General features: G+C 47.0%; 1 protein-coding gene across 2 annotated transcripts in view; it reads right to left on the reverse strand.

Moving 5' to 3' along the window:
• DAAM2 (dishevelled associated activator of morphogenesis 2) overlaps positions 1-25,164 on the reverse strand; it is a 648,121-nt gene that overhangs the window by 119,597 nt on the left and 503,360 nt on the right. For both annotated transcript variants that reach the window (XM_078647328.1, XM_078647329.1), the window contains one exon: positions 4,030-4,114. In XM_078647328.1, coding sequence (XP_078503454.1) covers positions 4,030-4,114 — 85 coding nt within the window. The remainder of the gene's footprint in view (positions 1-4,029; positions 4,115-25,164) is intronic.

Here is a 25,164-nt window from a genome sequence, read left to right on the forward strand (position 1 = left end):
CAAAAATCGCAAATTGCGAAATCGCTAAATTGCGAGGGATTGCATTTAGGGAATCTCTATTTGAGATTCCTTAAATGCAATTCATTAACCATTTTTGAATTGCGAAATCGCTATTTTTGGCCGCTATTTACCGCGAAGTCTGACTTCGTGGTAAATAGCTAAAACTTAGAAAAATGCACTTTAGTGCATCTTTCGAAGTGGTATGTTTTACACACACACACTCGTCCTTTGGACATGTGTGTGCGCAACATCAGTCTACATTTACATTTCAGGGGTGCTACAGGGTGTCCTTTGGACACACTGGCACCCTTGAAATCGCATCCTTATTTGCGATTCGCTAATTGCTAATCGCAAATAAGGAATGACTCCCCATTCATTCCTAAAGGCCCATAGGAATGAATGGGAAGTCATTCCTTATTTGCGATTAGCAATTTGCTAATCGCAAATAAGGAAGCTGTAGAAATCGCAAATAATATTGCGATTTCTACATGAATGCCGTTTGCGAGTCTTTAATAGCGATTCCTTAATAATCGCTATTAAGGACTCGCAAAACGGGACATTGATGAATCTGGGGGTAAGTTTGTTGAGGACAAATAAGTGTTAGTAATCATAAATGAGTGCCAATGTCGAAACACCAGCTCAAATTAAGCACTGGGTGGAAGGGATGTCCTCTGGAACCTGCTTGGCTCATCCACCCAGGAAATGACTGATCTTAAAGCTCCATAATCCTTCTTACTTGTACCTACCAGCTGAGAGATCATTTCCAGAACATGCAGGTGCCAATGTCCTTTCTGGATGCGCCAAGATCAGGTCCCACAATGCCCTTTCTTTGCAAGCGCTATCGCCTTTCTCTATAATTGGGCCTTGTTGAAAGGAGGAGTCAGGTGCAAATCATCCAAAGCAATGCAGCTTGACTGACAACCAGGTCACAAACCTGAGGCAAGATGCACCACCCTCTGTGTCCTCGCTATTGGCTATAGGAGAAGATTCACCCCAAGGATGAAAGGCGCGATGAGCCCTGCACGAGTGCAGGGTCAGCCGCACTTGCAGCAGTTGACTATAGCGGCTGAAATTCAACCTAATCCAGGCGAGGAAGAGCCACACACAGAGACATGGCTAAGCCAACCAAACACCATCCCACCCGTCATCCAACTCTATGAAGCCCTCTCTAACTTCAAATGGGGGCGTTGTCCCCCAGATATGTATTCTGATGCTGCAGCTGCTTACATTGTAAAGTACAAAAAGAACAATTTATGGACAAAATGCAGAACAATGTCAATGTTCTCATTGGGCGCAGGATCCAGACTGATTTGCATATGGCTGGGTCCAAACGGGATTGGCACGGTGAGCAAAAAAAACGATGGATTTAGGCCCAGATCTCTGTACCGGGGTGAATGTATGACATTGTTCTGCATTCTGTCCATCAATTGTTTTCTTTTTGCATTTGTCACCCCAAGTGGGACGGGTATGTCCAGACGTGGGTCCCGTGCTCTCCATGCCACTGGAATCAAGCTATCCTGGCTGATGAGGGCTGAAAGCCAGAAACCGGTCCTGGGAAGCTTGATTCCAGTCCAGGGAGGACCTGGCTTGGCAGTTCGGGCTGGACTGTTCCCATTGGGCGCAGGGTCAAGACTGATTTGCATATGGTTGGGCCCAAACTGGAATGGCATGGTGAGCAAAAAGACGATGGATTTAACCCAGATCTCTGTACTGGGGTGAATGTATGATTTATTCAGCGTAGTACATTGTAAAGTAAGCAGCTTCTCCCCTCCCCCCACCACCACCTGAGAGTTAGCCTCAATGACTTTAGGCTGCTTCTCCCAAGAGCTCTCTGATGGAGGACCCCCAACTTCTGCCTGTAAGCATCAGTGCATCAATGAATGAATGAATGAATGAATTCGTACTTGTATAGCGCACTTATACCCTGAGGCGTCTTGGTGCTGTACGCATACCGCTGTGGAACCCTTCCTGGCTTTTCCCTGTGAAGCGCCCACTCCTGGGCACCCCCAAGGTGAAGCCAGGCATCCCAGCGCTGCTGGGGCCGTTGTGGAGATTAAGCAAGCTGTTGCCCAGAGTTGCAGAGTGGGACCCATGATTAGAATAGGCACCGAGGCAAGAATTATCAGGTCCGGGGAGATTGAGTCCAAGAGGCGGGGAATTGAACCCTGGTCCCGGGCCAGACCTCTGCATCAGGGTCTGCCGCTCTAACCATTGAGCCACACTTCTCCACATTCAATAACAGCCCTTTGGGCTCCCATCTTCTGAAGCCTGGACTCCGATGGCGCGGCTATGTTGACTGAGGAGGGAACGAACAGTGGGATTCCACTTCTGTGCTTGCTTGGGATCTCAGGACCTCCGCCCCGTTTAGTCCTTAGCCAGAAGGACCCTGCTTGGGTACCCTTACACACCTTCTTGCAGACAGGTGATGTACGCGTTACGTGTGTCACCGTGGCTAGCACTGTCCGCCACGTTTCACGATGCACCCGGCCCTGGGTGCACCAGCGGACAGTGCACTGGTCATCGGATGACTCGCCAGCGTAGAACAGCTTCTTTGTCTCTGGAAGACACCACGCCGCTGACAGGGTCAGTGTTATCCGCGAGTAGCCTTTACGCACACACCAGGCTCTTTGTTAGTGTGTGTTTGTGTCATTTCACTTGGTAACAATGAAAACAATGCCACATTCAGTCGAGTGGACCGGCACACAGGGCGCTATTCACACTGGTCGCAGCAGCCGGCACTGTCCACACCAGCGAGAAGCCTTAGGTGGGAGGTAGGCTCGCGGATGGCTGCACATTTTTACCCTCGGTGTCCTGCACCACTCCTACAGTCTGGGGTCATTAATGTAACTAGCAGGAAAATGAGCTAAACTTGAGCTGGGTGCTGTACTGCACCACCAGGGTCTTAGAATCCCTTGTACTGCTCAATGCACCACTCAATGCTGCTCCCTCGTGCTGCTCAACGCACCATTAGTGCAAAGGTTCAGACTGGCAGATCCAAGGGAGAGGATGGAGAACGTGAAACACAACCCGGAGAAGATGGCTAGACGTAGGTGCCAAAGTTGGACAAGTGAAGCTGGACACGAGCACCCGAGGTAGATGAGGTGCACACAGATTCTAGATAAAATAATGATGGGACAATGAAAGAAGAGATGCAAACTCTGAAGACAAAGCGCAGACTCCAATTCTAAGGTGGAAGTAGGGAACAGAAGGACCCGTAGTGTTTCTGCGCTTCCCTTCGAGTGCTGCCCATGGGACGTATCCTGAGGTGACCAACAAAGAGCGAGAGAAAGTTGAAGCAGTAGGACAACTCCTGCACTAGGGAAGAAAAGCTATTTACAGAACTGTGAGCATCCTCAGGGGTCACACAACATGCCCTACTCTTTCCTCTGGGACCCCTGTGTCTGTATACAGGGCCTGAGGCCCCCTGATTGTAAACAGGTCCTCACCATGTCCTCTGGTCCTCCTGGAGGTGCAGCACGAGAGACTTCTGTGCACCACCTGACACCTACCATTTGTGTCATCTACACTAGTGTGAAGCACTTTTGCACAAATTGGCAAATTTGCCTCACTGCAAACAATTTTGCAAAACTTCCAGTGCTGATGCAGAATTTCCTGGAATGAGTGCACAACTCCTGGGAATGGAGCGATTTACGTACAAAGCCAGGCTTTGCATCTAGGCCTGTAAGATATTTAGAAAAAATATGCAAAACAAAATGTTTTATATCTTGAATCAAAATTAAACTTTGGGGTGTTAGAAGGGGATGTCACTTGATCAATGACACCTGGCTGTCCTCGTCACTACGATGGCAGTGATATGACATCAGCGACAGTAAATCCACCTAGAATAAGCAACATTTATACGTAGACATAAATGATAACAGAAGGATCACACCTACAACCAGGATAGAAAAGAAGCATGTGTGCCTTGTGAAGAGTCAGGGATATCAAATCTCAACAAACGTCACCGTAACATTCAAGACAACTCCAGGAGGCCAGGAGCCGTCAGCGCCTTCGCGTGGACCTATGTACCTGCTCTAGCATGTCTTTGGCCAGGTCCTCTTGTTCGTCCATCTCCAGTATGGCTCTCTTGATTTCTTCATTGGACAGCTTTAACCTTTCCAGAAAAGAAGGAAGAGCTACATTAGTTGCACACAAGAGAGACTTAAACATTCAAATAACATTTTAATTGAAATGCTCGTTACTTAGTGTATCAAAGCGTTAAGCACCCAAATGCATGGACCAGAGAATATGACAATTCAAGGGTTGGCTTTCACAAAACACCAGTTCCAATCACCAGTTTGCACTGGGCGAAAATTAGTCACTGCTAAAGGGTTCAGCGCATCAATCAGGCCACGGGCAAGGTTTGCGTCTAAGGGATGGACGACAGACTGCAACATTGAGGTAGAGGATGGCCCACGATACAGGAAACCCACTGTGCTGTTGGGCGTGAGTGGCAGGTCAGCACAAGCTTCCAAGATTTACTGAGTCATCCACAAGGAAAGGCAAGCTTCTACCAGTTCAGAACTGGAAAGACCGTCCGACACCCCTTGTCAAAGTCAGTGCCACCACCTCTTAGTATCATGGAGGCATGCTGGCAGCCCACCCCTCTGACCTGCTGTCACAACAGGCAGGCTGTTGGCAGTCAAGGCAAAACCAAAGGGGATGATGGACGGAGTGTTGAACATTGCAAGCACTCACCCCCAGTCACAGATCTGGGTTGAATCCATCACCATTCTTTAGCTCACTCCGCCACCCCAGTTCAGACATGGCCATATGCAAATCAGTCTGCCCCTGTGCCTCATGGGAACAGTCCAGCCCGAACTGCCAAGCCATGCCTTCCCTGGACCAGAAACAAGCATCCTGGGACCGGTTTCTGTGGGCAGTGGCAGATGTTTGCCAGAAGAAGGCAACATATGCCTTCTGACAAATATTTGATTGTTTCTTAAATCCTAAGCCCCAGTCATGTGGCACAAAGAGGACAGCGTCTCCTAGCTGATAAAGCAAATTGTGCCCAGCCCTGCTCTTCTGCTTGCCCTGCTCACTACTGAGCCCTTGTACAACCACCAACCACTTGGAAAGTATGTCAACTGGATTGAAACTGCATGAATGGAGAAGGGTGCACTTGTGAATGGAAGTTGCTACAGGAAGAAAGAGATGTGCTTTAACATTTCTAAACGCCCCCCCCAAAAATATATGCAGATCATTTAAAGTAGTCTCTCCTTCAAAATCCACGTCACAACAAACCTTAGACAACTGCAATCAGCTCTGCTCTCTACAGGAGTAATACCCCACTCTCTACCTGAACTTCTCATCTCCTGCACAAGCCCATCTCACCTCTTCTTAGGATGGTGGCAACGCTTTGCTCGTCAGCATCCGACAGGGCACTCGTGGTCCTTCAAAGATCACCTTCCATGCTGATGCTACATCGAAGAAGGAGCGCAGCACGCGCCAACGCTCCCCCCTGATCTACCTGCAGAGGGCGCATGTCCACGGTCACAGCTTGTTAAGTATCGGCTGCATCCCTCATAAACCAGTAGGAGGCAGTGTGCCGTCCAACCCCGCAGAAAGATCAACAGCCACGTTATCTCTGCTTTTTTTCATTAAATTAGCCACCAGCAATGTTTGCTCCCAATTTACAATCACAGCTTTTGCGCAATCTTCGATCGCTACTGGGGTTTTTCTGTACAATTTCCTACCAGAAGGCTACTGTGTGAGCAACACAGCGCGTTTCTGAGGATCGAACATCATACACATTGCACTGTGAAAACACAGAGTGGCTTCAAAGCAGGCGCTCCGTTTTTCAGAGGAATGCGCTGCCTCCCGGGCAGCTTGAGTTCGCCACTGCCCTGGGGGCAGCGCATTTAACATAATACAGCACATTTTCCGGCTCAATAAAGGAAAAGGCGCCACATGTATAATACAGCCCCTTATGCATATTTATGTAAATGTAAATATATTTGTATTTATATAGCGCACTTCTACCCAGAGGTCTCGTAGCGCTGTATTCATATCGCTGTGGAACCCATCCTGGCTTTCCTGTGAAATACCCACTCCTGGGCACCCCCAAGGTGAAGCCAGGCATCCTAGCGTTGTGGGGGCCGTTGTGGAGATTAAGCAAGCTATTGCCCAGAGTTGCAGAGTGGGACCCATGATTAGAATAGGCCCCGAGGCGAGAATTATCAGGTCCGGGGAAATTGAGTCCAAGAGCCGCCGAGGCGGGAATTGAACATTGGTCCCGGGCTAGACCTCTGCATCAGGGTCTGCCGCTCTAACCATTGAGCCACGCTTCTCCACAGACCATTGCACAGAATACATAGTACTGCCTGCACACCTTGTGCATAGAAACAAAGCACTGTGCTGCATTGCATTGGTTCAAATTTAGCAAGCAACACAGGGCCACCTTGCATGGCTTGGTAAATCTCATTCTAGGTTTTGCGTCACCCTGAATCTGGGATTAGAATGTGGGCTTAGATAGTAACCTCTCGACAGAACCGCAGTGCATTATGGGATACGCATGCTTAGGAACTCCGTGAGAAAGAAGCAGTATGCAGTCCAGAGTGGAATAATTCATCTGGGAAAGCATAGCCACACTTGGTAAGTATTCTGGGAAGCTATCATATTTGTGCCTGTTGTTGCCAAGTCAAATGAGAAAACATCCACCCCCCAGCTGCAAACTATTGTTGCAAAGAAATTCCCAATTCTGCAGGATTTCCAGGCAGGATTGTGGGGTAAGCAGCCATGACAATGCGGCTTTACCCCGCGCTGCCATTACGACGCTGCTCTTACCACACAAGTCGTGAGAACGACTTGCGCTGGAGGGCGCTGTTGGTAAAGGAATAGTTTAATTTTCTATTCCAACACCTTCCCTACCTCACTCAACACTCTTGACAACATCACACTTTTACACACATTGTCCCCTTTGAACACTGGGGGTCTTTTCTAGCTTGGAAAGCCTCCATTCTTACAGGGTAAACTCAAGCTAAACATCCAGATTCTTTTCTATTAGAAGTTAAACCACTTCCATGGTGTGTCCCCTAAAGGGCTATTATATCTCCCTTGCTGTTTCACGTACACCGTGCCCACCTGGTGCACCCACTTTCCCAGAATTCAACATAAACACTTACTTTTATGCAGACGACACACAGCTGATTTACCGTCTCCCAAGCACACCTGGCCGCAGTCCCTCGGATCTCCCCCTAGTCCGCCGCCTCGCTCAAACTTGGATGTCAGCCATTTTTTTTTATTAACCCTTTTAGTGCTGCCGTCAGCCGTTGGACGTTGCGAGCACTACCTCCGTAGTGCTGCGCACGTCCAACGGCCGATGCGGCCCCACCCATTTCTTAGAACGTTCAGCACTGGCGCTGAACGTTCGACGCATGAAACGGGTTAATCTCAGCTAAAGGGAAGTAAGTACTCCCCATCTTCAACAAGATGAATATATGGGATTCTACACTCTGGCCACTATCTTCAGGATCCTCCCTCACCCCCTAAACTTGATTTGCCGTTCAGAAGTTTCTCTTGACTCCTACATTTCCTGAACTATAAAAACCTGACTTTTCTTCAAAAGGAGGTTAAATAAACTACTACCCTTTTTCTCCTTCCTACACAGTTGTGTTTGCCAAGACCTTCCTATCAGGCCAACTTGATTTTGGCTACTCAGTCCACTTAAGCTTTTGCCAAAAATGCATCAAACTGCCCAACCTGCCGCCCTCATGATAATATTCAATCTCACAATATTTGATCTTGTCTCCTCCTATCACAAATCACTTCACTGGTTTCCGGTAAAAAAACACAAATTCATTTTAAAGTACCCTGCCTCATGCATAATACTAGAGATATCTCACTGACTTATCAGAACAAAAATTAAGGAAGTCTCAACAAGATCACTCAGGTCGTCAAACTCCTTCACCTACTGAATTCCATGGGCACTCACTCCATAAGGAACGCCTGGAAGTATCTGCACCAGTCCTGTCACCATCGTTGGCACGAATGATACCTAAAAACCTGCCTCCGCCATCTTGTATATTGAGAGCTCCCTCATACAGGGCCCGATTCACAGAACTAACTTAAGACAAAATCCTAAACTTACTACCATTTTGGTATTCACAGACGGCACTTACTCATTTTGGTATTCACAGATGGCACTTACTCATTTTGGTATTCACAGACGGCACTTACTCATTTTGGTATTCACAGAAGGCACTTACTCATTTTGGTATTCACAGACGGCACTTACTCATTTTGGTATTCACAGAGGACATTTACTCATTTTGGTATTCACAGAAGGCACTTACTCATGTTGGTATTCACAGAAGGCCCTTACTCATTTCGGTATTCACAGAAGGCACTTACTCTTTTCGGTATTCACAGAAGGCACTTACTCATTTCGGTATTCACAGAAGGCACTTACTCATTTTGGTATTCACAGAAGGCACTTACTCATGTTGGTATTCACAGAAGGCACTTACTCATTTTGGTATTCACAGAAGGCACTCACTCATTTTGATATTCACAGAATGCACTTACTCATTTTGATATTCACAGAAGGCACTTACTCATGTTGGTATTCACAGAAGGCACTTACTCATTTTGGTATTCACAGAAGGCACTCACTCATTTTGATATTCACAGAATGCACTTACTCATTTTGGTATTCACAGAAGGCACTCACTCATTTTGACATTCACAGAAGGCACTTACTCATGTTGGTATTCACAGAAGGCACTCACTCATTTTGATATTCACAGAATGCACTTACTCATTTTGGTATTCACAGAAGGCACTCACTCATTTTGATATTCACAGAAGGCACTTACTCATGTTGGTATTTACAGAAGGCACTTACTCATTTTGGTATTCACAGAAGGCACTTACTCATTTTGGTATTCATAGAAGGCACTTACTCATTTTGGTATTCACCGAAGGCACTTACTCATGTTGGTATTCACAGAAGGCACTTACTCATTTTGGTATTCACAGAAGGCACTTACTCATTTTGGTATTCACAGAAGGTACTTACTCATTTTGGTATTCACAGAAGGCACTTACTCATTTTGGTATTCACAGAAGGTACTTACTCATTTTGGTATTCACAGAAGGCACTTACTCATTTTGGTATTCACGGAAGGCACTTACTCATTTTGGTATTCACAGAAGGCACTTACTCATTTTGACATTCACAGAAGGCACTTACTCATGTTGGTATTCACAGAAGGCACTCACTCATTTTGATATTCACAGAATGCACTTACTCATTTTGGTATTCACAGAAGGCACTCACTCATTTTGACATTCACAGAAGGCACTTACTCATGTTGGTATTCACAGAAGGCACTCACTCATTTTGATATTCACAGAATGCACTTACTCATTTTGGTATTCACAGAAGGCACTCACTCATTTTGGTATTCACAGAAGGCACTCACTCATTTTGACATTCACAGAAGGCACTTACTCATGTTGGTATTCACAGAAGGCACTCACTCATTTTGATATTCACAGAATGCACTTACTCATTTTGGTATTCACAGAAGGCACTCACTCATTTTGATATTCACAGAAGGCACTTACTCATGTTGGTATTTACAGAAGGCACTTACTCATTTTGGTATTCACAGAAGGCACTTACTCATTTTGGTATTCATAGAAGGCACTTACTCATTTTGGTATTCACCGAAGGCACTTACTCATGTTGGTATTCACAGAAGGCACTTACTCATTTTGGTATTCACAGAAGGCACTTACTCATTTTGGTATTCACAGAAGGTACTTACTCATTTTGGTATTCACAGAAGGCACTTACTCATTTTGGTATTCACAGAAGGTACTTACTCATTTTGGTATTCACAGAAGGCACTTACTCATTTTGGTATTCACGGAAGGCACTTACTCATTTCGGTATTCACAGAAGGCACTTACTCATTTTGGTATTCATAGAAGGCACTTACTCATTTTGGTATTCACCGAAGGCACTTACTCATGTTGGAATTCACAGAAGGCACTTACTCATTTTGGTATTCACAGAAGGCACTTACTCATTTTGGTATTCACAGAAGGTACTTACTCATTTTGGTATTCACAGAAGGCACTTACTCATTTTGGTATTCACAGAAGGTACTTACTCATTTTGGTATTCACAGAAGGCACTTACTCATTTTGGTATTCACGGAAGGCACTTACTCATTTCGGGATTCACAGAAGGCACTTACTCATTAATGTGTAAATGCCTTCTGTGAATACCAAAATGAGTAAATGGTAGAAAGTTTAGGATTTTGTCTTAAGTTAGTTCTGTGAATCGGGCCCAGTGCCCGCAAGGCCAGGCCGGCATCTATTCGTGACATCGCCCATGCGGCCTTGGTCCAAGACCTACCGTGTAAGTGCTGCTCTTTCCACGTGTTAGTTCAACAAAAACATTAGACGCGCGAGAAGCAATACATCCAGCAGTTTGACTGCACCGACATGACAGCTTCAGCTAAACAAAGGAGGAATTAACCACAGGGATTTGTGCAAAAACCCACTCCAATCTGAAACAGCTGGTGACAGCTAGGAAGGTAACCTGAGCGCTGGTGCGAAAGAGCCCCGTGCGATGCTTATACAGATGGGCGGTCCAGTTTGAATGACGGGCAATGACGCAGTTGACTCGGCGGCGTGGGCAGGTCATACGGCATCGCACACGGCGGAAAAATCCTAACATACATGGGAGTGAAAGCCTGATGTGCTGACCACCGGGTACTGATGTTGCCTGGATACTAGACATATTAGGTAGATCCAGCGCATCACAGGTACATTGACACATTAACCCCTCCCACGTTTATGACGGAACCGCTCCGTCACGCCCCTCGGGTTGGCTGTGCTGGTGACGGAGCGGTTCCGTCATGGCCCGCTCGCCGCGCCTGCACGGCTCTGATTTCGCGCCTGCGCGGCGCGTTCTATTGAGCGGGCGGGGCTATGACGGAACCGCTCCGTCACAAGCACAGCCCACCCGAGGGGCGTGATGAAGTGGTTCCGTCATAAGCGTCGGAGTGCCGCGCGGCCCCCCCGCCCCTTAGCGCTGCGGCGGAATTGCCGCCGCAGCAAAAGGGTTAAGCACCTTCTTTTTGTGAAATGATGATTAACCTTCTGGATACAGATAGAGTTTCTGTAGTGTAGATAGTTCCTCCTTTTTCTTATGGTCCTGAAGAATGGCGAGTTATTGAACACGAGCCCGCGAAACATGTTGACCGTTAATTATGTTCACTGACTGACACAGAAACAGGAAACATTATACTCCATTGAGTGCCGGTCATTTATCTTTTAATTAGGGCAGGAGACCCCAGAATAAACTTAATCTCAGGTACTCCCAGCCCCATTTTAACTCACCACCACATCTACACACCTCTGGGCCCACACCCGCACTTCACCAAACGGCTGTTGGATAGAAGATCTCCGGTAAAGTGCCCCTCTTCGAGGTGAGCCCGTTGGGTATTGCACCGCCGACCCGACGAGGAGAAGCCCAGATGAGGAAGCATGACACCTGCAAGGGTGTGTGAGGGCATTACATCCAACAAAATGGATGCCCAACTGTAGATCGTAGTGAGACCCAGTGGCATCCAGACATAGTGTGACTTCTACATCTCCTTCCTGAGGAACGGCACAACACTCCTTGTTTTGACGACTTTAGTCTCCAAGCTGCCAATGCACGCGGTGGGCCTAGAGGTGACGAGTACGGATCGCGATTGGACTTCAGCGAACCAAAGACGAATGTTAATACGGCAATTAGAACAAGTCACCGTGACAGGTCTTGGGCCCTGTACACTGTTGGCCCACCCTCTGGAGTGGATGTATGTCAGTACAACGCGATCTTTTAGATCGCGGGTACTTGACATTGCAGATTTTACAACGCAAGTCGTTACAACGACTTGCGTTGGAGGGCGCGGATTTAGGAATTTTATAATTTTATATTCCAACACCAGTCCCCGTAACAGTAGGGAAGGTGTTGGAATATAAAAGTACAACATTCCTTATCCCACAGCGCCATCCAGCGCAAGTCGTAGTAACGACTTGCGTTGTAATAGCTGCGTGGAAAAGGTCGTGCGGTGTAAACATCGCGTTGTAATCGACGTTTCCCTCTGGGGTTCTCACCGAGGAGGTAGGGATTGAAAAGCCTGGTATCTGAGGAGAAAAAGGCCAGGAACACTTCAAAAGGAAGCTAGCTGCTGTACTATGTATCAGAAATCTCAGTCCCCGGCATGTCATGGTGGCCAACAAGAAGTGAGGTCACTCTTGCCGCGCCTAAGACCTGGGATTCCCTACCTGGGGCCGAATTAAAAATAGTGTCCTGGGCGAGCAAAGGTCATCTGAGCCCATTTTCTGCCAGGTCGGGCCACAGTTGTATTACAGATAGCGCTGGTGCACATATTAAGAGGGTGTTACCGCATGTAAATTGGGGCGTGGCCCTATGCAAATCAGGCAAATACTATGCCTGTGCCGTGATATGACACAGAGACAAAGTCAATTTGGCCATCTGGAGGCGCACTGATTGTGCGCCACAAAGAGGTGGTGTGCAGTCAGTGTGCCCCCTGAGGGTGTCCCTCTGGCGAGGGTCCCAAACCTCCCCAATGCACCCCCAGTCACTCATTGCACCTGCCAGCAGGGGGAGGTCTCTGTCCACCTTTTGAAGTGAAGGCCAGGTGCTGCTGGTTCAGTGAAAGCGGCTTCTTCAAAGAGACACTTCGGGCCCGATTCACAGAACTAACTTAAGACAAAATCCTAAACTTACTATCATTTTGGTATTCACAGAAGGCATTTACTCATTTCGGTATTCACAGAAGTTAGAACTCCTAACTTTAGGACTCCTAAATGCCTTCTGTGAATACTGAAAGTCTTAAAGTTAGGATTTTTCTCAACTTTACTGCTACTAAACTGAGAAAAATACTAATTTTAAGACTCGGTCCTGCCTAAAAGTATTGGAGCGTCATGACGGTAGCCCTCACTTCTCTTCATGTCCTTGTCCACTGTTTCTCCCCTTCCCTGGTGGACAAAAGTGTCCCAGTGCAGCAAACCCAGCCCGCAGGTTTGCCAGGCATAGGCCCAGTAAGACAGCTGTGCCCATGGCTTGTTGCTATAGGTTCAATAGTCTTTCTTCTATGGCAATCAGTAGCAAGGAAATTGGACAAATGTCCTGCTAGTCATTGGCAGAGCAGAAAGACTTATTTACACAACAACCTTATACAGAGAGTCCTAGGGAATATCTCTTTTTAAAGACCTGGCGGCGTTCCATCCCCATTCTACAACCGAAAAAAAAGCAATGAACCTACCGGTCTACGAACCATCAGACATAGACTAACAGCGAGAATTAAATGCCTAGGCCAGAGAGAAAAAGAATTCATAAAGTGGAAAAGAATCCCATCAGCCCACCTTAGTGGCGACCCATCATCATCTGGGATTTGTATTCGGTTGCACCAATTGTGCAACCAGCAAAAGATGATATCAAAACTATGCTTGCTTTGTACCCCAGTACAGTCACTAGCCAGTTTTGAACAGTGGTGCTGAAAGTTTGCAGTGCACACTGTGCTGTTTGTTTTGTTTTGTTTTGCTGTTTACATTACGGCACACCTTTAATCAGGTGTGCTGGGATTAACGAGGAGAGTGCACCCTATTATAAGTAATATGCTGCCCCCAGTGCAGCCGCAACGTGCTCCTTCCCTCGGTCCAGGGCATTAATGAAAGATGAAGGGTCCGATTCACAGAACTAACTTAAGACAAAATCCTAAACTTACTACTATTTTCGTATTCACAGAAGACATTTACTCATTTTGGTATTCAAAGAAGACACTTACTCATTTGAGTATTCACAGAAGGCACTTACTCGTTTCGGTATTCACCGAAGTTAGGAGTCCTAACTTTAGGACTCCTAAATGCCTTCTGTGAATACCGAAAGTCTTAAAGTTAGAATTTTTCTCAGTTTAGTAGTAGTAAAGTTAGGACTCCTAACTTTTGGACTCCTAAATGCCTTCTGTGAATACCGAAAATCTTAAAATTGGGATTTTTCAGATGATGATAGGTTCATTTTGGTTTTTTTGAGAGCAGAAAGACTACCATGCCCACTGCCTCTGCCAATGCCATGCGTATCATGCTCTGTTCTGGAGGCATGGACAAACGGCTAGTGCAGTGGGTTTTGCGGGTAAGGGGGTGGATTTGGGCCACCTCCTACCCCCTGTATACTCTACGCATGTTTGAAGGCAGGACTGCCAGTAGGACTCGGCACAGGGCGTGACCAGAAGCCGGTCCCTGTATCAAGTGGCCACTTGTGGCCGCTTGTGCTTAACGTATTGGTAGAATGGATGGAAGGGATATCATTTGAAAAGCCTTTGAAATTAATTACGGAAAAAGTAATTAAGGTTCCATTAAGGTTGTTTTGGAAGCAGCAGAACAAAGGCATTGACTGAACACAGAGTTGTTGAGAGTGTCTATGACACCAAACATAAAAAAAGATGAAATTCACCAATTAAGGTACGCACGCGTCATTGCTCCCGGTTCCACCAACTATGTCTGCTGACCTGGACCTGGATAAGTGTGGCTCAATGGTTAGAGTGGCAGACCCTGATGCAGAGGTCTGGCCCGGGACTAGGGTTCAATTCCCGCCTCGGCGGATCTCGGGCTCAATTTCCTCGGACCTGATAATTCTCGCCTCGGTGCCTATTCTAATCATGGGTCCCACTCGGCAACTCTGGGCAATAGCTTGCTTAATCTCCACAACGGCCCCAACAGCGCTGGAATGCCTGGCCTCCACCTTGGGGGTGCCCAGGAGTGGACATTTCACAGGGAAAAGCCAGGAAGGGTTCCTAAGTGGTATACGGACAGCGCCGGGACACTTCCGTTGGAGGTAGCTGTGCGCTTTACAAATGCTGGCATGTACATTTTTATTTACATTTACCTCACACATAACATAAAGGATCATATCGTAAATTACATCATGAATGACATCACTGATGATATTACCAAATGTCATATCTTGCACCCAAAGGCTATGCACAGTAAACTCTCGAATGAGGGAAGGGTATAGGGCCTTCTGCAGTGGGGTCGGGGTCTTCGATGTGCTAGGCTTGGTTGTAGACCTCACCCAGCACACAGTACAATTCTGCTCAGAACAAGCCATGTGCGTTTGGCAATACCCTGAAGGCCCGAGAGCAGGGTTAGATTGGGATTAAAAATTATCCCGGGCATGTTAAAATGAAGTGGCCCACATTTGCATAATGCCTTTCCGCAAAACACTGCTTTGGCGAAATTTTATTTTAAAAAAAAAAGGGGGGGGGGGAGTTAAACAAAATGCACGGATTAGTTTACACTGGTGAAATACACCTGAAAACAAGTGAGGCCACTTATGCTCAGGCCCCCTGCCCCCGCTCAGTATGCACACATTAATTGGCCGGCCCAGCGATAGAAAGATAGTGACACCTCTGCCCGTTGATAAAAGGGAGGTAATGGACGCCCATCTACCTCCAGAAAGGCCATTCAGGCACTCACTGGGGCACTGGTGGCATCGAACAATGCAGAGACCGCCCAAAGGTTCAGTGATGTCATCTCTGAGGTCAATGGTGAAGTGTAACATCCCCATTGATGATTCTGATGAAGCTGTAGATGTCACTTGTAATGTCACATACGAGTTCAGGAACATGGGGCCTCATTTATGAGGCTATGCGTCACTTTTATGCCGCTTGTGCGTCACTTTTTGTGACGCACCAGTGGCGGAAAAAATGCGCCTTGTTGCACCATATTTACAAAGTGACGCATCTACGTAGATGCGTCACTTTGTAAACCCCTGCGCCACATTATACCTGCGCCAGGTATAATGTATGCAGGGGGGGCGTTCTGACTCAAGAAAGGGTCGTAGAAGTGACGCAGTGAAATCTATGTGATTTGCCTGTGCCACTTCTAGGACGCAAATGCATCAATTACTTACGCCTGCTGTGACTGACGCAAGCCCTTTCACATGGGGCTTGCCCCTTGTGAAAGGACACATTGCTGGAGTTGCGTCACTTTTGTGACACACTCAGCAATGCGTCACTTTTGCGCCATACAGACACGTCAGAAATACTGACGTATCTGTAACTCCTTGCACAATGATGCGTCATACTGTAAATATGACGCATCATTGGTGTCGCAAGGAGGGCGCAGTGAAAAGTGACGCATTGCTGTTTTCACGAAGCTATGCGTCACTTTTCATAAATGAGACCCCTGGTGAGCAAGTTTCAGTGTTTCTGTAAGGGTGGCTAATGCCGGGGCTGATGCACCTGTTCACGCTCATCCTGTAACTCCCACCTTGTTCCCATAAGGCTCTGGGGTTCTCCCGTCACATCCTGTGAGAGTGACAGCCAAGGGCCCCTCTCTGAGAGTCTTCAGCAGGGCCCAGAGACGGCAAGGCACCGTTAGCTCCTGAACAATGTCCTTGCGGCAACCACGCAAGAGCCCACGCGTCCCCATCACTGGAAGGTAACAAACACTGTGGACACGCTTCAAGGTGGAGCGCAGGGTGGTACCAGAGTATCATGCCACCTGGCACGCCTTCACGAACGGGCGATACTCACACATGGACAACTCCGGCAGACCGTGGTGTGGACTTCATGACTACAAGACACAAGCCTTAGCATCTCTGCGCTATGTTGCAACTTTTGGCCTCAGTTCAGTCTCTTACATACAGAAGGAGCAGTGAACAGGGTTCTTGGATTCCAAAAATAAACGCGGTTCTGTGCCAGAAGCTCCAGTTGTAAACAGAGGAAGGAATTCCACAGCAGCTGTGTACTTATGTCCATATGCAACATTTAATCATGTTTGTCAAATCATTTCTTGAGCATGTATCTTGTTGACACAGCTCTTTATGGGTTTCTTCCTCGAAGAACACGTGCACTTCAAGGGAAAACAAGCTCCTGCTGCCACCAATCTCACCGCGCATGCGCAGGAGGCCGCTCTCTGTACAGAGTACGTCCATCTGCCGAGCATCAGTCTCCCCGCGCATGCGCACGAGGCCATGAGGCTGTGTGTCGACTGTCGAAGCTGGACGCTCCGTCCGCTGGCAAAGAGCAGCGCAAGAGGTTTATTTTGTACACAAAAAATGTGCAACAACTGGTGAGCATCAGGAAGGGCCCTAATGAAGCAGCCAGGGCCTTTAAACAAGTCGTTAACCTCTCAGAGGCTCTTGGCAGCCATTGGTGGACTGAGCAGCGGCGGCTGTGATAGTTGTGCAACTTCTGAGTCTCGCGGAGACATAGTGTTTGGGACCAGTCACGTTGCCATGGCAGACCGTCGTGGTCCGGAAATAGGGCGGTGGAGGGAGGGTATGTCACCTTCTCGACAATGGGCCCTCAGCGGGAGTGGCGCGAGCTGTCTCCCCCTGGGGATTTTCGCGCACATGGAGCGGGCCATAAGGGGATTGGATGAGGGAGCGTCAGGCAGGGGGGTGTGCTAGAGAAGCCGAAGGTGCGTAGGCAGGGGTTAGGAGCGCGAGCAAGGCTGAGGCGGCAGGGTGCGTTTCTAGTTAGATCCCACCCACCCACCCTTTAAAAAAAAAAAAAATGATACAAAAAGAAGACAAAAAAAAAAAAAAAAAAAGAATGATATATGAAAGTTTATTTTGTCCCTTCAAGACATGATATTCCCTAGCTGAAGTTTAGGGGCGTAAATCGGGGGAGGATAAGTCTAGAGTGGGCTTCTCCAGTCCTTCGTGGAGGGGGGGGCTAGGGGGTGTTCATTGAGAAGAATTGAGGGGAAACATTTAAAGAAAGAAAATTGGGGAAGTTTAATCAGTATTCTGACACAAGAAAATTATATTGATGGTTTTGGTGCGATGTTATATATTTGCAAATTTAAGATGACAATTGGTTTCGGTTTCAATTGCCAAATTGCATTGTTATAATAAAATGGTTATTTGATGGGAATTTATATGTCTTGAATAAAGTGGCCTTTTCTGCTACAAAGATTTTGTGTGGTCTGGATTATGTGGGTGAACAGCCCTGCTCTGGGCATTGTGAGAGTTAAAGTGCAGGTGGCGTAAGTTTGATAAAGACATCTCCCATGTTGTTGCCCTTGTGCTCCTGCGTAGAAGCAGATTTGTCTGAAATAAATATGGTCAAGGCGGTCAAAATAATAACAACTCTTGAATTATTTAAAGGTTTTATGACTCAATGGCCCGTTGCCCCCTAGTGCACCCTGTGCCTGCAGGCACAGCACAAAAGACAGGTCATGGTACCTGCCTTTGGTTTATAATTTTACTCCCAACGTAGTCTAAAAAGTTCATGGTAACTTCTGTCTTCACACAGAAGGATCCCTCTGAGGTGTGTTCTTGCATACAGCTCAGACACCTCAAGCCAGACTCTTACTACCTGTGAGTCTGTCCTTGGGTGGAAGTGTCATCAAAGCAGTGGCTGCTCAGGCACAAAGACAGGCCTGGACCCCCAGTGGGAGCTCAAAGATAGGGGTACAGACAAGACAGAGCCTGTCAGTGGGTTCACGCCAGGGGTAAACATCGTTTACAACGTGGTGTTTACATCGCACAAACTTTACCACGCTGCCATTACAACGCAAGTCGTTACTATGACTTGCGCTGGATGGTGCTGTTGGTTAAGGAATATTGTAATTTTATATTCCAACACCTTCCCTACTGTTACGTGGACTGGTGCTGGAATATAAAATTATAATATTCCTCAATCCGCGCCCTCCAACGCAAGTCGTTGTAACGACTTGCGTTGTAATAACCGCGTTGTAAAGTACCGCGATCTAAAAGATCGCGTTGTACTAACATACATCCACGCCAGGCTGGTGGGCTCCTTAACGGTTCTACTACCCATGCCTCACTACAGGACATTTCCAATAGATTGAAGCTGGTCTTGAGTAGCTCACGACACATCCAGGATGTTCTCTAATTGTATCAACCCTGAAGACATAAGAGATTGGCTCCTGCTTGCTGGGCTGGACCCTGTGAGACTGCGGTAAAGTTGCTGCTGGCGCTGCTCACGCTGTCATCATTTTAAACCTGCACATGTTAGTTATTTGTGTTTTAATAGCCGTGTTTTGTAGAAATTGCTTACTTTGCAAATGGCCTACTTTGCACCATAACGAGGACGACAGCGAGTTAGGCTGCTCCTCTTACCTTTGCTGGTTGCTCGCCGAACCCGGGCTCCGTTCCACCACGGCTGAGTGCCGCTTGTGTGGAGAGCTAAGGGGGAGGTAGGCGGCCCAATCAGAGAGACCCCCAGCAAGCCGGAGGGCGGAGCCAGGAGCCCGCGCTTCCCACTACCCCCGCCTACATACTTCCATGTGTTGGCCAAGGCACAGCGGACGGGCGCAGCGGGCGCGACAATGGCGCGCCGAAGGTGCGCCTAAGGTAAGCCTGTATGCGCCCGTCCGCGACGGGCCAAGGCCAGGGGCCATGGACTTTGGCCCGAAACTAGCATACTCAAGTGGTGAACTTTATTCACTAAGACCCCCCAGTCACCGCTGCCCCCCTCTACCCCCACACACACTAAGACGCACCTGGCTATGCGGTATCTCCCAAGATACCTCACCTTATCTTGCGACTAAACATAAGAATGCCCGGTGCATCAGGACTAATCCCTCTGCTAAAACACGGCTGGAACTTCGCTGTATCTATCTCAACACGCGTTCCATGCCAAAGCACCAATTAGACATATTCCTGTTGCTTACCTCTGACAAACCAGACCTACTTTTGATTACAGAAACTTGGCTCACCCAAGATTCACTACCAGACATTTTGGCTTCACTACCCTCGGACTACTATATTATCACAGCGAACCGCTCGTCTGCGAAAACAAGCAGGGGGGTCGCTGCTATTATTCATAAAACTACACATTTATTACACTCACACCCATCACTCTTACGGACACAGAAAATATCGTCATTAAAATGGACACGGAGAGCGGGGCTCGCTTACTTGCCTTGGTCTATCGGCCCCCACAATCTATGCCTACCTTCCCGACATCCTTAGCAGAACAACTTGCCCCCCTTGTAACAAGCTACCCGAAAATTGCTTTACTCGGAGACCTCAACTATTGGTTTGATAATACGGCTGCTGACCCCCAGGCACTAGAACTTAATGATCTGCTCTCGGATTTAAACCTGATCCAGCATATACATTCCCCCACACACGAGAAAGGTCACAGCTTAGATCAAATATGATCTCATAACCTCCTACTGCCCCCTCCTGACATCTCTCCTTGCATCTGGTCCGACCATTCCTCATTCAATTCACAATCACTGTCAGTGGACATGTAAAATCAGGTGGAGAAACTAGGAAATGGAACGCCATGAACTCACCGGCTTTCTTGGACACTCTGGCTACCACATTGCCCTCAACATGCAATAATATAGACATCATGGAGGATAAGCTCACACGATGGCTTCAAAAGGCCACCGACACTCATGTGCCCCTAGTGAAATTCTCTCTCTCACGTAGCACGGAGGCCCACAGATGGTTCACCTCAGAGTTAAAGTCGCTAAAACTCGAGGTGCGCCAAAAAGAAAGGAAATGGAGATCAAAATATCATCTACAAGATAAGGAGGAATTCTGTGCTGCTCGCAGAAATTATCAAAAAACTATCTTGAAACATAAAACAGATTACTTCTCTGGAAAAATCTTAAACTCCAAGAACAGAACGAAATATGTTTTTAATATAGTGAACGATCTCTGCAATAGTGAAAGAACGGCCCTCCTGGTAACCCCAACGCAAGAGCTATGCAACTCCCTAAACAAATTTTTTGTGGATAAAATTGTCACCATCAAACAAAGTATAAACAGCATGTCATATCATGCCCCTATAAACGACACTTTTTATAATGCTATGACGTTAGACACTTTTCCTCTCATGGACACAAAGACCTTTTCAGAACTTCTCTCCCGTGTTAAATCCGGCTCACCTAATGATGTTTGTCCACCACACACCTTAATAGAAGTATGCCGAGCTCTTCCACAAAGTATCCTCCCATTCTTAAATGAGACGCTTTCTCAGGGTAAGGTACCTAGCAGCTTTAAGAATGCCACAGTCATCCCACTGATAAAAAAGCCGGGAGCAGACCCGAAGGACTTGGCCAACTACAGGCCTATTTCCCTCTTACCCTACCTATCTCTAACTGCCTGTCCAAGTTCATTGAAAAATCGGAATACCTGGAGCCAAATCAGGCAGGTTTCCGCCCATGCCACTCTACTGAAACCGTGATTTTGGCAGTTCAGGACACCTTAAGATCTAACGTGGACAGGGACATTCATCAGGCTCTTGTTCTTCTTGATCTGTCGGCCGTGTTTGACACGGTTGAGTATAACATCCTTATCAACCGTGTCGAGCAGGCCGGCCTCTGGGGCGACACTCTGAACTGGATAGCCTTCTTTATTACAGACCGTACACAAGCAGTAAGACTAGAGACTTTCACAACCTCAGGAACCACTTCCACCTGTGGGGTTCCCCAGGGTTCGTCACTATCACCTCTACTGTTTAACCTCTATCTACGCCCACTACTATATTCCCTAAAAAACTATAATGTCACCATATTTAACTACGCGGACGATCTCCAGCTTTTATTTCCTTTAAACAACACAGACTCAGTGACCGAGTTCCAAGCCACTATGGCACACATACAGGGATGGATGAACCTCAATCACCTTAAACTGAACCCGGGCAAGACAGAACTGATCTTGCCCGGGAAAAGTGAACTGAGATGGGGCCCCCATTTTTGGCCATCTGACATGAGTACCCCCCCCCCCCCACTAAAACCCCATCAGTCAAAAGCTTAGGAATCATGATCATGCTCAGTGCGGACCTCTCACTCAAGGCGCAGGTAGGTGCCGTAGTATCTGCCAGCTTCTTCCAGCTCAGAAAGATTAAAAAAATTGCACACCACTTGACACACTCCGCACTTATTCAAGTAGTCATCGCCCTGGTCCTTTCCCGTCTAGATTTTTCGAACAGCCTGTACTTAGGGCTCCCAGCAGGTTTGCTCAAGCGACTTCAGTTCGTCCAGAATCAGGCGGCCAGACTTATCTGGAATCTACCCAGACGGCAATCTATCAGGCCAGGTCTGGAAAAACTTCACTGGCTACCGGTGGCCCAAAGGATCACCTTTAAAACAGGCTGCATTACTTTTAAAGCCCTACACGACAAAGGCCCCAGCTTCATCAGAAACCTGGTATCTAACTATGCCCCCTCGCGCAACTTACGATCTGCGCATAAGGGCTTGGCAACTGTCCGTCTGTTTAAGAAGAAACGCCAAGGAGGTAGTTGCTTCCATCATTTGGCGGCCACGTTTTAGAACTCCCTACCACTTGTCTTAAGACAATGTCAGGACCTTCTGACTTTTAGACAATCTCTCAAAACTTGGCTTTTTAAAGAGGCGTATGCTTAGAGTAACTGTGTTTTGTGCCCTGTTTTACCAGTCAGCGCCAAGAAACCTACGGGTGTATGAGCACTCAAGAAGTTTATTTTAACATAACATAACATAACTGCGGTCTAAAGGATACAACATCTGGCCCCTGAACCAACACCAGAGGCCTTCCTGCCTGATGCCAGGACCTTACCATTCATGGTCTAAGAGAGGTCTGATTCCATGTTTGAATGGATGGCGTCCACTCCTCAGGTAGGAGGAGGCTTCCCTACATCAAACCGGAAATGTGTATTGAGGTCTGACTTTCCCCGGATGCCTGATAGAATATTGAGATGTCTGATATATTATTGAGGTCTGACTTTCCCCGGTGTCTGATAGAATATTGAGGTCTGACTTTCCCCGGATGTCTGATAGGATATTGAGGTCTGACTTTCCACGAATGTCTGATAGAATATTGAGGTTTGACTTCCCACGAATGTCTGATAGAATATTGAGGTTTGACTTCCCACGAATGTCTGATAGAATATTGAGGTCTGACTTTCCACGAATGTCTGATAGAATATTGAGGTGTCTGATATATTATTGAGGTCTGACTTTCCCCGGGTGTCTGATAGAATATTGAGGTCTGACTTTCCCCGGATGTCTGATAGAATATTGAGGTCTGACTTTCCCCGGGTGTCTGATAGAATATTGAGGTCTGACTTTCCCCGGGTGTCTGATAGAATATTGAGGTCTGACTTTCCCTGGGTGTCTGATAGAATATTGAGGTCTGATTCTCCCCGGATGTCTGATAGAATATTGAGTTCTGACTTTCCCCGGGTGTCTGATAGAATATTGAGGTCTGACTTTCCCTGGGTGTCTGATAGAATATTGAGGTCAGACTTTCCCCGGATGTCTGATAGAATATTGAGGTCTGACTTTCCACGAATGTCTGATCGAATATTGAGGTCTTTCCATGTTTGAATGGATGGCGTCCACTCCTCAGGTAGGAGGAGGCTTCCCTACATCAAACCGGAAATGTGTATTGAGGTCTGACTTTCCCCGAGTGTCTGATAGAATATTGAGGTCTGACTTTCCCCGGATGTCTGATAGAATCTTGAGGTCTGACTTTCCCCGGGTGTCTGATAGAATATTGAGGTCTGACTTTCCCTGGGTGTCTGATAGAATATTGAGGTCTGATTCTCCCCGGATGTCTGATAGAATATTGAGGTCTGACTTTCCCCGGGTGTCTGATAGAATATTGAGGTCTGACTTTCCCTGGGTGTCTGATAGAATATTGAGGTCAGACTTTCCCCGGATGTCTGATAGAATATTGAGGTCTGACTTTCCACGAATGTCTGATCGAATATTGAGGTCTTTCCATGTTTGAATGGATGGCGTCCACTCCTCAGGTAGGAGGAGGCTTCCCTACATCAAACCGGAAATGTGTATTGAGGTCTGACTTTCCCCGGATGCCTGATAGAATATTGAGATGTCTGATATATTATTGAGGTCTGACTTTCCCCGGTGTCTGATAGAATATTGAGGTCTGACTTTCCCCGGATGTCTGATAGGATATTGAGGTCTGACTTTCCACGAATGTCTGATAGAATATTGAGGTTTGACTTCCCACGAATGTCTGATAGAATATTGAGGTCTGACTTTCCACGAATGTCTGATAGAATATTGAGGTGTCTGATATATTATTGAGGTCTGACTTTCCCCGAGTGTCTGATAGAATATTGAGGTCTGACTTTCCCCGGGTGTCTGATAGAATATTGAGGTCTGACTTTCCCCGGATGTCTGATAGAATATTGAGGTCTGACTTTCCCCGGGTGTCTGATAGAATATTGAGGTCTGACTTTCCCCGGGTGTCTGATAGAATATTGAGGTCTGACTTTCCCTGGGTGTCTGATAGAATATTGAGGTCTGATTCTCCCCGGATGTCTGATAGAATATTGAGTTCTGACTTTCCCCGGGTGTCTGATAGAATATTGAGGTCTGACTTTCCCTGGGTGTCTGATAGAATATTGAGGTCAGACTTTCCCCGGATGTCTGATAGAATATTGAGGTCTGACTTTCCACGAATGTCTGATCGAATATTGAGGTCTTTCCATGTTTGAATGGATGGCGTCCACTCCTCAGGTAGGAGGAGGCTTCCCTACATCAAACCGGAAATGTGTATTGAGGTCTGACTTTCCCCGAGTGTCTGATAGAATATTGAGGTCTGACTTTCCCCGGATGTCTGATAGAATCTTGAGGTCTGACTTTCCCCGGGTGTCTGATAGAATATTGAGGTCTGACTTTCCCTGGGTGTCTGATAGAATATTGAGGTCTGATTCTCCCCGGATGTCTGATAGAATATTGAGGTCTGACTTTCCCCGGGTGTCTGATAGAATATTGAGGTCTGACTTTCCCTGGGTGTCTGATAGAATATTGAGGTCAGACTTTCCCCGGATGTCTGATAGAATATTGAGGTCTGACTTTCCACGAATGTCTGATCGAATATTGAGGTCTTTCCATGTTTGAATGGATGGCGTCCACTCCTCAGGTAGGAGGAGGCTTCCCTACATCAAACCGGAAATGTGTATTGAGGTCTGACTTTCCCCGAGTGTCTGATAGAATATTGAGGTCTGACTTTCCCCGGATGTCTGATAGAATCTTGAGGTCTGACTTTCCCCGGGTGTCTGATAGAATATTGAGGTCTGACTTTCCCTGGGTGTCTGATAGAATATTGAGGTCTGATTCTCCCCGGATGTCTGATAGAATATTGAGGTCTGACTTTCCCCGGGTGTCTGATAGAATATTGAGGTCTGACTT

Source organism: Lissotriton helveticus, chromosome 6 (genome assembly GCF_964261635.1).
Source record: "Lissotriton helveticus chromosome 6, aLisHel1.1, whole genome shotgun sequence".
Taxonomy (NCBI): Eukaryota; Metazoa; Chordata; class Amphibia; order Caudata; family Salamandridae; genus Lissotriton; species Lissotriton helveticus.